Genomic DNA, 14377 nt, shown 5'->3' with positions numbered 1-14377 from the left:
CCCAGTCCCACACATCCTGGCTTGCATCCATGGAGGCACCTGCTCTGCTCCTCCTCGTAAGCTAGCTGATGCAACAATGAAAGCTGCAGGATCTAGTAGCTACGCAACAGTCAGCCAGGCAGCAAAGCCTACAAGTATCAATGGCCTATATATATACCAGTTGCTTTACAAGCATCAACTTGATTATATTGCTGTCTTTCGGCTTTCTCTTCCTTCACTGCAGGGAAACAAGGTGCCTGCCGGCCAGTGGGATCTAGAAAGCTATATACGAGTGCTGGTGCAGCCACGCATCGGCTTCACACGGCTTGGAGCTCTTTGCAGCAAAGGAGAGACGGCAGACAGAGGAGCTTGTGTGTGGGCTTGTCCTTCCTGCTAGGTGACAAGGGTGAAAGTAATGGACTCTGGGGCCCACCACTGAGGGACTTCTTCTTCCTTCCTTTGCCACTCAAACAGACGCTGGAAGAGACTGTTCTAGCAAAGCTGTATTGCAATTCTGTAGACTTTAGATCAACCATGACAGGAAAAGGTAAATCCAGCAAGGGATGAAAACAATGGGCGAAGAATATCTATCTAGGCTTGCTACTCACTCAACCTGCTAAATTTTAACTAATAAAAGGAATAAAAAAGCAGAGATGAAATGAACCCAAGTTGTATCACCAAAAATAATTGCTCACTGATTCTCATAAGTAGGCCGTTGTTCTCCACCAGCATATCTTAGCATCTAATTCCACATCAGAGTTACATTCATGTTATCAGATCAGTAGCGCAAAAGAATCATTACTGCTTTTCAGGTTGTTTCCCTTTTTTTCCCTCATAAAGCTTCAGTGTCTATCAACTATCATTCTCTAAGGTGTAATATAAAACCCAAGAACATTCCCGGAATGTTAATCGCAAGTAGGTGCTTATATTTTACACGATAAATTGAACACACACCAATTTGATATAAACTAAAGTGTGATTTGTATGTTACTACGAGTAGATGGTAGACAGATACGACGTTACGGCACAGCACAGCACATCATCCGTAAAGGAGCTGTGAAAGGAAATAAATTATATGATAATTTGGGATGTGTATAAAGAAAACAAGTGAAAACCAGAGTATATACAAACCAGGACGAGAGCTCCTGACAACAAGAGGCGCGGTTAGACGAAGCTTCTGTAGAAAAACCACCTCAAAAAAGTTGAGATGTGACCCCGGACAGAGACGGACAACAATCATGCTGGAGTCGAAATCACAACCTGAACAATCTGAAACCGGAGAGTGCGATTTCATCACGAGAGCTGGAGCTACTGCTGTGCGGGTGGATTTGGGGTTGTACTTTGAATCTTTGATTCATTTTTCGTTTGTAATTTAAATACTACTACTAGTACGCTGCGTATTTTGAGGAAAAAAAAAACAAAAACAAAACGAGATGTGCCCCCCAGGCCAGTGCGGGCTCCGGCGGCGGGGAGGGGGGTGCGCACCTTGACGTCGGGATCGCGGGGATTCACGACGGCGTGGAAGGCGCGGCGCAGCGCGGACGGAGAATGGAGGAGGACCTGGCCGGTGGCCCGCCTCTGGCTGACCGGTAGCCTGGAGGCCGTCGTGGGGACGGCGGGTGGTTTGCGTGCGCAGATGCGGTGCCTTATACATATGCTTGCAAGGATGGTGTTCCGGGCGCGTCGTTGTAATTGATCAGGAAACGGCGAGCCCGGCCGGCGATCGTGCAGGGCGGCCGCCGGGTCCCTGGCTGGTCGGCGCCGGCGGGGTGCGAGTGGCTTGCACGTTCCGGTGCGCAGCGGGCTAAAATGGGCAACGCAAGATGGGCCACGGCCCACTAGCACTCGTTTCTTGGGCTCAGCCTGGAAGCAAAGCGACCCTCGGGGTCTCACATTTGGATAACCCTTTTTTTTTAAAAAAAAATCTTAGAAAAGAAGTCATTTTATACCTCTCTAAATTTTCATCATAGTCTAGGTTTTCTTTTCAAACTCCAAAATTTGATGAAATCTCTCTCTCTCTCTCTCAACTGCTTCTAAAACCAATTACATTATCTCGGTGTCTTGGCCACAAGTGGTTTTTAGGGTGGGTTTGTCATTTTCAATTACAATTTTTTGGTAACACTTGATAAGATTTGCAAATCATGAAGAGACTTTGTAATCTTAGAAAAATTAAAAATATTTATGAAATATTATCATTTTGTGAAATTATATAAAAAAGCTTCAAAAAAAGGTTTACCTCTAGAAAACAAGGAAAAATGCTTAGAAAGTTTGTAAAACATTCTAATCAAAGTCTAAACATGTTCTAAAGTATTTTCAAAGCAGGAACATGAGCACGCAATAAAGCCTGGTTGCATCTCATTTTTTTGTAGTCGAAAGTTTTTAAACACACTTATTCATTGAGTAGAATGTTTTCATAATTTTTTGGGGGTATTTTTCTCATTTTTTCTAGTGCTAGATATAATTTGTAGAAGTTTCTAGATATATTTTTAAGTTTTTAAAGTACTTTATTCAGATTTCTATGTCCCAATCATCCCTAGGATCTTTCTCGGAATTTCTAGAAGCTTAAAGATATTTTTCACTCTCTAAAAAAATCATTAAGTGTTTACTTGAATACTTTTTAATCCAACAAGATAAACCACCTTGAAGATAATAACTTCAAAGTAGAGCAGGGAGATAATACCTCTCAAAACCATTTAAGATAATACTTGCTCTAAAAAGGCATGAGTTTTGACGATCCTCGCAAACATGGAAAAAGAATGTGCCAGCGCCAGCAAGGCACGGTCGCCATGTCATGTGATGGCAGACACGAGTCAAACTTGGGAATACGAGAGAATATCCGCTTTCCAGCTTCTCCCACTCTCGAGCCGCCGCCCGCGCCGCCGCCGCTGGTGCTCCCGCTCAAGCCGCCTTCGGAGGCCGCGGCCGCGGCGCGTGCTGCCTCGTCACGGGTGACGACGGGTGCCTGGCGCTCGCCGCCGCCTGCCTCCCCAACCTCTACTTCCGTTCCGCCCGCGCGCGCCGTTGCTCGACACGCAGGCCGCAGCCACCCGCCCCCGTGCTCCTCCGCCGTGTCCGCCACGGACGCCACCGCCCACCGCCGGCGTCGTCTCGTGCCCGTGGTGGAGCTCACAACGAGCGGGTCGCGTTCCGTCCCGGTACGGCGGCGGAGAGGGCCGCTTCGCGCTGACAGACGACGCCGACGGCCGTCGCGATGGGGGATGGGCGCCCGCCAGTGTCCGGCTTCGACCACGCGGCATGGAGCGTCGCCGCCGTCGCGGGTTTACCGGCGGCGGCGGCGGCGGCGGCAGGCCTTCACGTTGGTCGGGGGGCGTCCGCGTCGGGGCGCCGCGCATCTCCTGAGTCCTGCTCTGCTCTTGTACGTCATTTCCTGCTTTACTCATTGGATAATCCGTGACTCACTAATTTTGGGACGGATTGATTTGATTGGGTGATTTTCGGCCATGTGCACTGATAATAAGAGTAATCCATTCATTCCCCAACGTCTCGCATTCGTACCGCGTTCTGTTCTGAATCACGGTAAGGTGGAGGCAGCTCAATCCCTCTCGCTCCCTGCGCACCTCGCTTCCAAGGTCCTCGCTAATGTTTTTTCCCCCCAATTTAGGCATTGTCTCATACTGAAGATATGAAACTCTCATCGTCTCCGGGATCCAGGATTCCAGGCATGAGGCATCCAGCCAGCGACAAAAGCCGACAAATTCTTCTCCGCGGCCACAAGCAAAGGTACGGTGTGATCCGACTGTTTTCTTATTCATCTTCCAGAGTCACCCTTCTGAGTTGTGACCTTCTCCTTCCTACAGACTTGCTCCTTTGCTTCCACCACAATCTGTAACGGCCGGAACATTGATCCCAACTATTAATTTATTCTCAGATCAATGTGGCTGAAATTGAAGTGGCAAATAAAGCACCATAAAGATCGAGATGCATCTTCGCTTTGGCATATATGCTTTGGGTGTGCTAACTAGCAGAGCAAGCTAGGATGGCAATGCATCTTTTTCTCCTTCTCTGTCATCTCCAAGCTGAAGGCAGGGACTCATTCAGCTCTTGCCTGCAAACCCAACTATCCTCTTGCGTACCATGATGTGCAGCGCATGGAAACAACAAGCTTGGTATCTGCTTTGCAGACCTCTGTCTTCACTCTTCAGCATATACAATAGTTATGATTATAAGCTCTGCCATATACATTGTGCTCCTACGTCTTCCTGAACCTCAACCTGCTTATCCACACATACTCTTCACAAGCCACAGTGTTTGAGGGAGGAGAGGGTGGCAATGGAGGCGACAGGGTTGAGTTTGGGAAAGTCTGTGCTGGATGGAGTCCTCAGCTACGCCAACTCCGCCATCGCGGAGGAGGTGGCCTTGCAGCTGGGCATCACTGGCGACCAGGCTTTCATCAGGGATGAGCTCGAGATGATGCTGTCTTTCCTTATGGCTGCACATGAGGAGAGAGACGAGCACAAGGTGGTCAAGACCTGGGTGAAGCAGGTCCGCAACGTGGCCTATGATGTGGAAGACTGCCTCCAAGATCTTGCTGCTCGTCATGGGAAGACATCTTGGTGGTGCTTCCTTCGGAAGCTGGTTGATAGGCACCGTGTCGCCACACGGATGAAGGAACTCAGAGCCAAGGTTGAGGATGTCAGCCAGAGGAACTTGCGGTATCGCCTCATCAAGGGCACTGGCCCCAAGTCTGCAACTGGAGCTGGGCCCTCAAACATTTCCGGTGCAACAATGTTTGAGGAAGCAAGGAGGCAGAAGGACAAAGAAAAAGTGGATCTTTCCCAACTGATCAATGAGGGAAATGTGGATCTTAGAGTGATTGCTGTGTGGGGAACAAGTGGTGTTCTTGGCCAGACCATTGTCATCAAAGGAGTGTATGATGATCTGAAGAGAAGTAACAAGTTTGAATTATTTGCTTGGATCAGGATTGTGCATCCTTTCAATCCACTGGAGTTCCTCCAGTGCATTATGAGGCAATTCTATCGAACTTCTTTTGAACAAGTAGGGAAGACCCAAGAAAAAACAAACATTGGGGCTCATGTTCTTAAGAAGATGGGGATGATGAAACAAGATGATTTGGTTGATGCATTCAGTGAGTATGTGAATGAGAAAAGCTATCTGATTGTGCTTAATGACCTGTCCACCATTGAAGAGTGGGATGCGATCAAGGAATATTTGCAAGATAACAAGAAAGGAAGCCGAATAATTGTATCCACAGAGCATGGTGAAGTTGCAAGCCTCTGTGCTGGGCAAGAAAGTACAGTGTCGGAGCTCAACCAATCATCTGTTGATCAGAGTATTTTTGCTTCCTACAATAAGGTAATTATCTATTGGAAGTTGTAATCATTTAATTAGTTTGAGCTTTGCTGTAGTACTCCTAAATAATTCTGAGCCCTTCATTTAGTTAAATCAAATGGTTAGAATCTATTGCTTCCTAGGAGCTAATAGGTGAAATATATATTATTTATTTAATTTTAATTTTGCAAAATATGATAAACAGCGAAAATTTTAGATATAAATATTTTTTAGATCTAATTGATGCATGATTTAGTGGATGGGATAAAATCCTTTTATTTTACAGCTTTACATATGACATAATTTAATTAGCATAAACTACCTATCTCCCATTAATTAGCATAAACTACCTCTCTCTAATAAAGCATGTATGACATAATTTATTTAGCATAAAAAATATATTTATAAAACTTGTGCCGCACATATTGATGCCCAACTTATGTACGTGTCCAAAGTACATAAAACATTATATGGCCACTTTACGTGTTTTATTAGAAGGGCCTTTCAATTATGTAGCATAGTTTTAATTGAGTTAGTATAATGTACACACTCGATTATATAATGTATTAGTGTGTAACATGTTTTATTTTTAGATCGTCAAAATTTATGGTTTGATTGACAAGTTAGCTATTGATATTTCTAATGCATGTAACGTGTTTTTTTGTTATAATTTGAATTTGGATATGGATATTGATATTAAACATAAATAAAACTATACATAAATATTTCATTGTATATGATGTTTTTCAAAATAAATTGAAATCTATAAAAGGAGTGAGAGATGAAGGAAATGAAGCAAGGGGATGCTTGCTCGCTCTGCCTCCTGTTATAAGGGGATTAGATATTATTTTCTTTTTCTTTTCCTTGTTGAATCAATCAATTAATTAATTTGATAAAAATCAATGTCTCGGATTTATTTGAGATATTATCTCCTAGTAAGTAAAGGAAATACCGTAGCATTCCCCAATTAGTTTAGTTCTTCCTGTCTTCTAGATAATTATCTCTCCAAAATAATTGTATCTCTATAAATTGTGTTCCTTAATCCCCCTTTTGAAGTCATTTGAAATAAAATGTATTAGTAATCTTTTCCTTCTCATTTGGAAGAAGCATTATGAAGAAGTGTTAGATTTTATTGCAAGGGTCTTTGCACATGTATAGGATAGTGCTCTAGAGCTGGTTACGATTCTCATCTAAGCAATGTTTCTTCTATATAAAAATTACTCCCTCCATTCCAAATTGTAAGTCTTTTTGTTTTTTCTAGATACATAACTTTTGTTATTATGTACATAAATGTACACTATGTCTAGGTAATAAATAGTAAAAGTTATGTATAAAAAAAGTTAGAACAACAATTTAGAATGGAGAGAGAGTAACAATTAGGACATACATGGCTACATGGGTTGTTGGTGTTGTGAATCAAAGTCCAAGACAATGTGAACAACAGACTTTGAATGGTGTCCAATTAAATGAAGAGTGTAGTTAATAAGCCCTGCTTACTAAGCACTTCCTAGATAACTATGCTAGTTAATTACAGTCATTAAAGACCTTGGGCAGCCCAAGAGGTGTGTACGGCTGCCAAGGCACCTATCTGATTAGCTATGCTCTAGGGAGCTGTTTGTAATCAATGCAATGTCTATCTCTATATATAATCAAGGAGACAGCCTGGGGTTAGTTGCTCTCAGGCTAATCAAGTCTGTGTTACCTCCAACAAAGAGGAGGAGAAAATCTAAGAGTTCAAACACTGTAACTTTGTATTCATCTCAACCTCCTTTACTATAAATAGGAGGTCACTTTCACCATTGTAAAATGAGCAAAAAGTGAATACAAAAGAATTCCATCCTCCCATATCTCTATGTTCTAGTGTTTCTCTTGTGCTTGTGTGCCAACAAACGAACACAATTTCTAACAGTTGGTTGTAGTTTTTATTCTTCCTTGGTGACCCTTCTGTAGAACTTACTCTTTTAGGCTTGTATGAGTCTTCTTAGACTCTTTTTCTTCCTTCTTAATATAATAACGTGCAGGTCTGGTGCAAGTTTGAAAAAAAAGAATGTATACTAACCTCCATTATCAATGTCTAAAAATCATCACCTATAATTTCACGTTCTCAAACTAAATACTTTAAAGTTATTGGTTGTACACTTGTCACAACTTTCATTGAAACCATGTCTAAAGCATCAAGCACTTGCGACTAGATGACGCAATATATTTGGAATCTATATTTTTTAGTTTATCAAAGGACTTGATGTTCCAGACCTGTAGTACTGCAAAACCAATTTGTTGTCTTTGTAGCTATTAAATTATTAGGATCTAATAAATGGTGAAAAGGACTCTATGTCAAATATAATTAAATAATGTTTATATGTGAATACATATGTATATTTTAAAAATTCTAGAATTGAAAAGTCCATATATTTAAATTATCAAAATTTAAAATCTTAGAAAAATATTCAATGTTAAGAAATTTCTATCACATTAGTTTTACATTGCGACTAGAATACATACAAAAAGTTGAATTTATATGCACCGTGTAAATGGTCCATATTATATACTACCTTCGTCCCATAAAGACTGTCATTCTAGCTTTGTTCCATGTCAAACAATATTAAGTTTGATTGAGTTTATGTAAAAAGTATTATATGATACCAAATAAGTACAACGAGATTCAGCATGAATATATTATCATAGTGCATCTATTTAGTGCCACGGATGCTAATAATATTTTATATAAATTTAATCAAACATAAAATAATTTGATGTATGACAAAGCTAAAATATTAGTCTTCGTGGGATGAAGGTAGTATTTTAAAATGAATATGTTTATATTCTGAAACTTATATTTGGAAATAAAAAGGTTTACATATTGACCACATGCTTAGAAGAATGACTTTTACCTGGTCCCACATGTTGCCAGTGTGATTGCCAAAATACATGGTATCATATGCCACCGATACAATAGTGATGTTTTAACCATGTTATAACTTTGCATAGCATTTTTGGTGGCACATTAGCACATATTTCTATTGGCACCTTTAGTGGCACTATTTGATGTCATGGTTCTAATGTTTTGATATATTTGTAGCAAAATTAATGAAATTTGACGCTCGAATTCTTAGTTGTCACAAAATTTCTAAATGAAGATAATACCATTATAATAACACAAATTATAGTACGAAATTTTGTGTACGAATTCAAACATCAAAGTTCAGAAAGGCAATAGCTCCCTTGTTAAGGTTATATGAAACTGTTTATTACATGAACACGCATTTCGAGTTGATAAAGCCATAGTTAAATTTTTGGCTTTCTTTTCAAAGGTGAACAAGGATGAACTACAAAATATTTTATATGAAAAAAGATTCAAGAATATAAATAATCTAAGCCCTTTATTTGATAGAGTCAAGTTGTAATTGCTTAGATCACAACAAACTAACATTCAATAGAGACACATATGCTAAACTAGGTTTAATTCCCGAAAAGTAATCAATCAAATAAACTTAAATTGGTTCATCCCTTAGCATCCTTATAGATTAAAGTGAAATATTATATTTTCAGAACTGTTTGATTATTTGCATTATAAATACTCATTAATTCAAGTGCATGTTATATATAACTTTGCTCCTACTTTGGTTATTCAATTTCACAATAGTATGCTCACTGCAGATTACATGTAGATCCTATAGTTTGTCGGAGATTCTCATTTTAATAAGAGTCAGAAACATATCATTTGAACATTTAACGATGAGACTGAAAATGTAACAAAACGTGGTTTACTTGTGCCAGGTTTCTCAAAAACTAGCCACATTAACAAAGCTAGGGTCTTGCTCAAGCGAAGCCACAATTGGCACTGACAAAGAGATCCATGAGAGTCAATTTCCAGGTGACAATAATAAGATAGTTACAAAGAGCCTTACTCGCATTGGGACAATCACAGGTGCTTTGATGGAATCTCAGCTCGTGGGTCGAGAGAAAGAGAAGTCAGACCTTATTGATCTAATTTCAAAGCAAGGTGAACCTATGGTGATCTCAGTGTGGGGAATGGGAGGTCTTGGAAAAACTACTCTAGTCAAAGAGATCTATGGAAGTCAAGAGCTAAGTGGCTTATTTGAGAAACGTGCTTGTGTCACAATCATGCGTCCATTTATTCTCAAGGATGTCCTCGACAGCCTATGTATGCAGCTAGATCCAGAATCCTATAACAGGAAGGGCAATGATTTTGGGCTACTCAGAAGAAAAATAGCAGACAATGAAGCACCAATTGAAGAGTCGGGTAAGCTGGGAAGAAAAGTAACAGATGAAGAAGTATTATTTGAAAAATTGGACAATCTTCTAAAAGGAAAGAGGTTTCTGATTGTTCTCGATGATCTATCTTCTCTTGGGGAATGGGATGTGATAATTCAAAGTCTTCCTAAAATGAACAGTACATGTCGGATTGTAATCACCACAAGGGAAGAGAATATTGCTAGACATTGCTCAGAAAAACAAGAACACATATACAAGCTCCAGGTTCTTGAAGACAGTGCTGCTCTTGACCTCTTCACCAAAAAGGTATTAATACATTACAGTCATTCTGCATTTGTATTTTTATAGGTTATGAGCAGAACACTTACAAATTTATGAAAACAGATCGAAAAATAGTGCCACCACTGCCCAAATACTGTAGAGTGGAGACAATGATTTCAAATAGGATGTGCTATGAACCTTAGTTCATATCGGGGATAGAGAGGATAACCATTGCCAATAGGAAGACTAGAATATTTGGGGGTAACTGGATTGTTTTTCATTGCTTGCTTCATCACAAACTGGTTACAGAGTATAAATAGAGGTGCCCAGCCCCTAGGCACCCAGCCTCTAGCTCCTCGTTTCTCTCCCCATTATGACTCTAATTTCTCATTAACTCTAATCTCTTCCCCAGATTCTAATTGCCATTGATTACAGCCGGCACCCCCTGGAATACCGTCCTGGCTGCATGCAGCTGGTCCCCGTCTGCCCCACATGACAGGATGTGACTAGCATGGCTCATCTAGCCTGTAGCCTGCCGTGTGATGCATGTGCTGATGTGCATAACACCGCGGTTATCAATTCCTCACTTTTGACCAAATGTTAGTATCTTCATCTTAGTAATTTGGATGTCTCAACTGAGCCTCCAAATTAATCCTCATGATGAAATGTGTTATACGAAGATCAATCTTACCAAATCTTACAAAAAAATAGAAATGCTCGGCCTTTAATTTTCAGTAGACTATAATCATTATCATCAATAATAACCACTGATTTTTTTTTGGTTTTCAAAAAAACTATCCACCTCTGCCATTATAGAGGACATATGAAGTAACCAACTAAATTACTTGCCATGGAAAGATAATTGAAAAATAACAGCCTGCGAAAGGGCCTCTAGCTGAGTTGGTTAGGTGGCCTGAGTGTGAATTTTATCAAGCCGGAGTAAAAAAATCCCCTCGTCTGGCTCCATCAAAGCGCAGATCTAATGCCCACCCATAGGTTGTCTTAGCCCAGCAGGTCGAGTTTTTTTCAAAATAACAACCTAAATTTTGCATCTAGATTATCCACCTCTACCATTATGGATAATGTAAAGTAATCCATAAATTTGTTTCTGAATTATTCACGCCTACCATTATGAAAGATAAAATATAAAGTAAACCCTTTAATTTGTACATAAACGAATGTAATTTAAGGGATCCAATGCCTACTCCAAATTTCTTCGTTCAAAGAAATGCTCAGAATGCTATGATAACCGAAGTGGGTGCCCTGTGGAATTTTTGCCTATTAGTTATAGTAGATGTTCAACGCGTAAAGATTTTGAGGCTAGCGAGGGCCTCCGAGCGCTTGACGCCCATGCTTGTGCGACATGTCTCTCGGGATTGCCTTGTGCCGGTCTATGCCTTGTCTAAAGAAAAGTTGAGAATACGCTATAGAATTGGAGGGCTAGTTTTAGTGCATGTGTGGAAATTGATTTGCTTAATTATTTATTGTTAATAAGGTGCCTACCTAACTTGCTCTTCAGTGCATGTGTAAACATGAGATATGGACTTGGTTCTTGTTGGTGTGTGTGTTACAGTATCACATTATCTGATCCTGTCACATATTAGAAACTATTTATCTATACATCTTTTGGCGAATCCAAATAAGATGCAAAAATTCGAACACTATTAAATCATGTAATAGATCCATAAAATATGAGCACCCGCATCAAGTCGAGGATTTTCCATGATAAGGAACCTAGCCGGTTGAGCTATGCTTAGTTTGCTTATTTATACATAATTTAACATTATAATATTTATGAAATTTGATTCTACCAATCGCAGGTATTTAAAGAGGCCATAAATCTCGATGAGTATCCCACATTGATTGAAGAGGCCAAAATGATCCTAAAGAAGTGCAAGGGACTTCCCCTTGCAATAGTAACCATAGGTGGCTTCTTGGCAAAGCAGCCGAAGACTCCTATTGTATGGAGAAAAATGAATGAGCATATTAGTGCTGAGCTGGAGATGAACCCAGAGCTTGGGATAATAAGAGCTATCCTCATGAAAAGCTATGATGGTTTACCATATCATCTGAAGTCTTGTTTCTTGTATATGTCCATCTTTCCAGAAGATTACAGTATTAGCCGAAGACGCTTGGTGCATCGATGGAAAGCAGAGGGTTACTCAAGTGAGGTACGAGGCAAGTCTAAGGGGGAAATAGCTGATGCCTACTTCATGGAACTTATTGAGCGAAGCATGGTCCTACCATCCAAAGAATCAATTGGTAGTAGAAAGGGTATTTCCTCTTGCAAACTTCACGATCTCATGCGTGAAATCAGCATCTCAAAAGCAATGGAAGAAAATCTTATTTTTAGAATGGAAGAAGGATGCAGCTTTAACACCCAAGGCACCATACGCCACCTTGCTATAAGTAGCAATTGGGAGGGTGATCAGAATGAGTTTGAGTGCACAGTGGACTTATGTCGCATAAGGTCATTAACGGTGTTTGGAAAGTGGAAGCCATTTTATATTTCTGAGAAGATGAAGTTGCTACGCGTGCTGGACCTGGAAAGCACCTCCGGTCTTGTGGATCATCACCTTGAACCAATTGGGAAGCTCCTTCTCCTAAAATACCTTTCTTTAAGGGAATGTGGTGGTATTTTTCACCTGCCAGAGTCACTTGGTAACCTGAAACAACTAGAAACACTAGATGTTACTAATACACGAATAGTCAAGCTACCGCAGGCCATCACCAAGCTTAGAAAGCTACAGTATATTCATGCAGGGATGTTGTACAATCCATCTTTTGGTGCTTCATCAGATGAAGAATACATGGAAGATATGCCAAAGCTAATCCGAAACAAGCTATGCGTGTGGACTCTCGCTTTGACTATCTTTTGTATGTCATGTTGCAGGATTAAGGTTATGAAATCTGCATTTCAGATGAAGGATGATGACCCAATAAATAGGCATGATGTGTGCATGTTCTACTGCTATGCCATGTTCCCTCTTTTAGCAAGGCTTGCAGATCCAACTGGAGTTGCAGTGCCAAGAGGCCTCAGGAAGTTGAAAGCCCTGCACACACTGGGTATGGTGAACATCGCACAAGAGAAAACCGTCCTACAAGACATTAGAAGGCTCACCCGGTTACACAAGCTTGCAGTGACAGGCATCAACAAGAAAAATTGCCAAGAGTTTTGTTTGTGCCTTGCCCATCTCAGCTCTTTGGAATCACTCTCAGTGCGCTCATGGGAGAAGGAAGGTCTCCGTGGCTGCTTGGATAGTCTGTCTATGCCTCCGAAAGACCTCCAGAGCCTGAAGCTGTTTGGCACTCTGGGCAAACTGCCAGAATGGGTCACGGGTCTCCAGAATCTTGTGAAGCTGAAGCTGGAACGCACTAAGCTAACAGAGCTGGATGTAACCATGCAAGTCCTTGGCAAGCTACCAAACCTGGCCATCCTTCGTCTACTGAACTACTCTTTCAGGGCATCAGAGCCCTATCATTTAACTTGCTGTAGGGAGGCATTCCCTAGTTTGACAGCACTGGAGCTGCAATACGCTGGCATCAAATCAGTGCTGTTTGAAGCAGGAACAGCGCCTAAGCTTGAGCTGCTGCTTTGCCAACATGGGATCACATTTTCTGGGCTGTCATCTCTCCCGAAACTCAAGGAAGTTATGATTGATAATAAGTATAGTCACAGTGTAAAGTGGGTGGACGACCTGAGGGCCCAGCTTGCCAGGAATATAAACAAACCAGTTGTGAAGTTTATTAACTGACGTCATGCTCCATCGATCCATTTGAGGAGCAGCGATCGGTACCTTTCCGACAGGAGTTTGAGGAGCAGCTCCTACAATGCATCCATGGGGTTTGGATTCTAAAGAAGGCACACCGCCTAAGCTTGAGCTGTTGCTTGCAATAATTGCAAGGGGCCAAATCTCTTTTATCGGGGCTGTATCAATGTCTCCGGAGTCTCAAGGAAGTTATGGTTCATAAGGATGCAAAGTTGGTGGATGCCGTGCAGCCCCAGCTTAGAATGGATCCAAACAAGCCCGTGCTTTATTCGTTTTTATTTATATTACCTTTTCTGCTTCCTGTTTCCCTGTCCCCCTCCATTTTATGTGTGTTTCCATGTATGCGTGTTAAATTCAACTCGTGTGGTCGTTGTACCGCTAGTGGCCTGTGTGTTTCATCTGATGGTTACCAAAGTTGTATTAATTTCCTTTGTGGTTTATGTATGTGGATCAGAATAACTGGCTTGCTTTACTCACTACAGCCAGATGTGTTATAGAAACATGCTTAGTTCATTCAGTAATTTTATTCAGAAACTCCAGAGGCTGTGGCATGCTGCACTAGATGTGCATGCACCTACACATGATGTGTTGCCATTTTATCTGATGGCGTTGCATATATACAGTGCTAAGCTACGATATTTTCTTTGTGTTGCGCATCCGCAATCGCTGGACATGATGTTAACGTAGAAATAATGCTGTGGCCGCTTGACGACCATCTCCAAGACCCCAACCTTTCCTTTGTGTTTATCAGTATGCGTGTGAATCAGAGTACCTAGCGGTTTTGTTGTTTCCTCTGCCCTACTGCCAGATGTAACAGTGAA

General features: G+C 41.1%; 1 protein-coding gene across 5 annotated transcripts; it reads left to right on the top strand.

Moving 5' to 3' along the window:
- Positions 3126 to 14090, top strand: LOC8078413 (disease resistance protein RPM1). Of its 5 annotated transcripts, XM_021453932.1 has the most exons (6): positions 3126 to 3355; positions 3459 to 3516; positions 3602 to 3720; positions 3798 to 5313; positions 9067 to 9831; positions 11607 to 14090. In XM_021453932.1, the coding sequence occupies exons 4-6, from the start codon at positions 4270 to 4272 to the stop codon at positions 13539 to 13541; spliced, it is 3744 nt and encodes a 1247-aa protein (XP_021309607.1). In that variant the 5' UTR covers positions 3126 to 3355; positions 3459 to 3516; positions 3602 to 3720; positions 3798 to 4269; the 3' UTR covers positions 13542 to 14090. The 5 variants fall into 5 exon arrangements, with proteins under 5 accessions (XP_021309607.1, XP_021309609.1, XP_021309608.1 ...); XM_021453934.1 differs by lacking the exon at positions 3459 to 3516 and having other exon boundaries at positions 3621 to 3720; XM_021453933.1 differs by lacking the exon at positions 3459 to 3516.

Source organism: Sorghum bicolor, chromosome 2 (genome assembly GCF_000003195.3).
Source record: "Sorghum bicolor cultivar BTx623 chromosome 2, Sorghum_bicolor_NCBIv3, whole genome shotgun sequence".
Taxonomy (NCBI): Eukaryota; Viridiplantae; Streptophyta; class Magnoliopsida; order Poales; family Poaceae; genus Sorghum; species Sorghum bicolor.
This window is presented reverse-complemented; position numbering and strand designations above follow the sequence as displayed.